Raw genomic sequence first — 3,705 nt, forward strand, 5'->3', positions numbered from 1 at the left:
CTGTGGCAGAATTCTTAGCCTAGATTGTGCCAATATCTAGAATCTACAAGGGTCAGAAAACATGCCTGAAGAGATGAGAGAACTGTTCGACTGAAAACGAAGAAAAGGAGATCATACCAACCAACAACACATGCAGCAGCAATCATCAACAACATCAACAGCATGACCCGAAAGCCATTGGAAACATATCTCATCTACTTGATTTCTTCTCTAATACATTCTCCGGTAAGCGAAGTGCACAAGCCTTGTGCTACTCTTACTATTTCTTCTTCTGCAGATCATTCCACCTCTTCAGCTCATCATCAGAATGATCGTTTGACGGATAATATTGAGCATCTACATGATTGTACATGTATGTAGTGAACGATTAGGTACAGCAGGCACATTGAGCACATGCATGCGTACACACACACACACACACACACACACACACACACACACACACACACACACACACACACACACACACACACACACACACACACACACATTCAAAGTATTAGGAAATTCGAGGCCACGTGCCTCGTACTGCTCTTTTCTCTCCGAAACTCAACACTTGCAAGCCCGGCAGATACGAAAGAAAGAATACTACACAGTTTATGAAATTTTGCGAATAACAAACCTCGAGCAAGCACGAGGAATATTTGTCATTCACGAGTTGTCGGTATTCGCCAGGTTGAAGTATACGGCCGAGCGGTGATCCTGTCTGAAAAAGTGTTGTTATTTGCGTGATGTTGATATAATTATCACGGCTGTCGGGTGCGGAACCTAAGGACTGGGGGTCAGCCTGCTAGCCTAGGCCATTCCTATTTTCATGCATTACAGTCGATACACAGTTGAGTGGCCGTGTATACATTGGTATGCTGTGCTTGATGACATGTTAGCCTGATCATTCTTCTGATCTCTTTTGTTTCTCTTCCCCTTTCTTCTCCCGACTTTCTGATGCGTAAAGTAGGCGCGGATGCCGAGACCATGGGTCGGCACAGCCTGCAGCACCCCACTGCCACCGCTGCCTTGCATTGCGGCCCCATTCAGTCAATGTCTTGCTAGTCTGTTGTTTTTGTCATTTCCTCTTTCTTTCTTGTTTTACGAACTGGGTGCGTGGTTTCAAGTAAAAATAGGCAAAGTCCGCGAGCGATCGAGCCTTTCACCCATTTCCAAGGAAAAAGGCGGTACTGGAAGGTTAGGACAGGACTCAGTAGCTAATAGACGATAGACAACAATCGTGTACTGAGGCTACAGTCGCCATCATACACACATCTTTGACACAGGCCATGCAGGTCTATAGATCTACATCATCATGACTAGAAGTCCAATGTGCAGTAGCAGCAGCTGCTCCTCGCCAGAAAGCAGCAATGTCACTAACTGCAAGCGCTTAGAATGAGTACCGGTAGTACCGCACAGGCACTTTACTAGTAGAGCATAGAAACACTGCAACACTGCAACACTGCAAGGATTGGCATCCCTCGACTGTACTGTGTTAGTTCACACCAAGGCAACAGCACATTCTGGAATAATATTGTCATCAGTGCTGCAAGACAAATCGGGAATAAAAGAGCTCCAGTGACTTACCCGTTAGTTGTACAAGAAGTGACCCAAGAATCGCGGTCAGGATGAGAACTCTTCCATATTTACTAGCCGCCATGATCAGTCCAGGTGTTAGGCAGGCACCTCCTTCACACTACGGCAGTCACTGTCCTAGCGGCGAAAAGCAGGTCTTCGAGGAATCACTTCTCGCCAAGCTGTGCCGGTGCAATAATCAATACAGATACACGGAATCTGAAATCTGTCGAAACGTCCACGCGACGTCCCGTGTTCTTCCCAACTGCAAGAGTGGACTGCCACCTCGATGTTCACAAGAGGAAAAGTTAGTTTGAGATAGAACCTTTTCTCCCTGCACATGCAGATCTCCGCAGGGTGCGCTGACACCGCGAACGGCTTACAGACACGTTGGTGAACCCAAATGAACTCTCCCTTTATACTACGTAACTGTGCGCGTCCGTGCGTGCCTGCGCGCGCTTGTTCTTATCGTGTGTCCGGACGTCCGAACACTTCCTCTTCAAGGCCGAAGTCAGGGAGTCAAGCATTCTTTTTGGGACCAGGCCGCGCCTGTTCGTATGCCATGCACTATGCACTATGCTGAGTTCACCATGGTGTCCTGGTGCATGGTCATATTCTTGATCGAATCTGGGCTCCCCTTTTTCCCCAGCCAATGTAAATCTGCTACTAAGTCTGCTACTCATGTAGATCTACATGTACATCCCGCATTTCCTACAACGCTTGTACGGTTGCAGAGGGCACCATCTGCACATAATGTTACAGTGGCCTGTCGTCACCTGCGCGCTCCACTAGGCAGGAATAGGAAAATATGTGCGGATAGGTCGAACATGCGGATACCACTTATACGTTTTGTGGGAACTTGAGTGTGCAGCTGCGGCCAATCTGCACTGACTGCAGACTGCAGTGCAGTGCGGACCAGGCTTGTGTCGTTTGTTTGCGATCATGAAACAGTCTGAGTCATAATCTTGCGTCTTCGTGTATATTCTTTTATGCTTTACGAGAAACCGCAAACCTCAACAACATGTTAAATTAAACTAGATTCACACCTTCCATTTCTATATTCGCTAGCAATCTATACTTTCTGCGCTAATAGCTCCCTCACCCAAGTGACCATCCACACAGCCATCAGGGCAATAATGTTCTGTGCTGAATCATAATACCAACTAGCTACATTTATCACCAAACTATGCTTTATATTGACCAAGTCCCGCTGAACATGTAATAGTCGCAACTGATGATTGCATTGCGCAAGAAACTCTGAGTTGCGACAACTCTGTAAACCTACGTTGTGCCTTTGGTGTGTAAAGAAGTGCGCTGGTTAGCTTTATGCTTTGCCCGCTGCTTCTAGCAGTTTGAGCACTCTCAGCGCTAGTACATCGAGCTGTCCTAATGTCTGTGGTTCTCGTAGCCATGGCTGACAGTTCAATCCTATTATAAGCTCGGAGTTGCACTGATGAGGCCTCATTGGCCGAAACAGTCTGGCTATCTGCATCGTTGAGTAAAGTATAATCATGACTGTATGTTTCACTTCAAAAACACTACTACACCACCGGGAAAGGGAAGATGGGAGAACAGGGAAAGGACAATTGAAAACAATGGGATGGTGTGAGCTACAGAGAAGCCGTGTTGGCACATACAATGTGTAAGTCTGGAGGCGTCCCACTGACCATTGCCATTGCCGGCATTGGTCTCAGCATCAGCATGCCACCAGAGCACCAGGAAAAAGGGGATGCATGGAAAAAGAAAAAAACCAAAAAACCAAAAAGCAGTATTACAGTACATTTAATCTACGTGGAGATAAAAGTTTAATAATAGCTATGAAAAGTATGAATGCCGCAGACATCACCACGCAACATGACAATTTGTTCAAGGTTTGGTTTTGTGTGTTTCCAAAATCGATTTTCACGTTCCGATCATCAGTGGAAATACGGAACTAAAGAGATCAAGGGAAAAACAAAGGTTAATAATCCAAAGAAGTGTGACACATGACGGGTAACTTGTGGTAAGTATTACAAAAAGTGAGAACTAAAATAAAGAGTAAGTGTGACAAACGGGCATGAACAGTGCAGAAACAACTCATGAACACGGGGTGCAAACTCACGAAAATAACCTAAGTGCTAAAACATGTTCTTTTTGCTTACACAA

At 45.8% G+C, this 3,705-nt stretch overlaps 1 protein-coding gene across 2 annotated transcripts in view; it reads right to left on the bottom strand.

Moving 5' to 3' along the window:
• LOC135810882 (uncharacterized) overlaps positions 1 to 1,931 on the bottom strand; it is a 4,232-nt gene extending 2,301 nt beyond the window's left edge. For both annotated transcript variants that reach the window (XM_065324291.1, XM_065324290.1), the window contains exons 1-2: positions 1,573 to 1,931; positions 261 to 336 (exon numbers count right to left, since the gene is read on the bottom strand). In XM_065324291.1, coding sequence (XP_065180363.1) covers positions 261 to 336; positions 1,573 to 1,645 — 149 coding nt within the window. In that variant the 5' untranslated portion in view covers positions 1,646 to 1,931. The remainder of the gene's footprint in view (positions 1 to 260; positions 337 to 1,572) is intronic.
• Between the last annotated feature and the right edge of the window lie 1,774 nt (positions 1,932 to 3,705).

Source organism: Sycon ciliatum, chromosome 2, assembly GCF_964019385.1.
Source record: "Sycon ciliatum chromosome 2, ocSycCili1.1, whole genome shotgun sequence".
Classification (NCBI taxonomy): domain Eukaryota; kingdom Metazoa; phylum Porifera; class Calcarea; order Leucosolenida; family Sycettidae; genus Sycon; species Sycon ciliatum.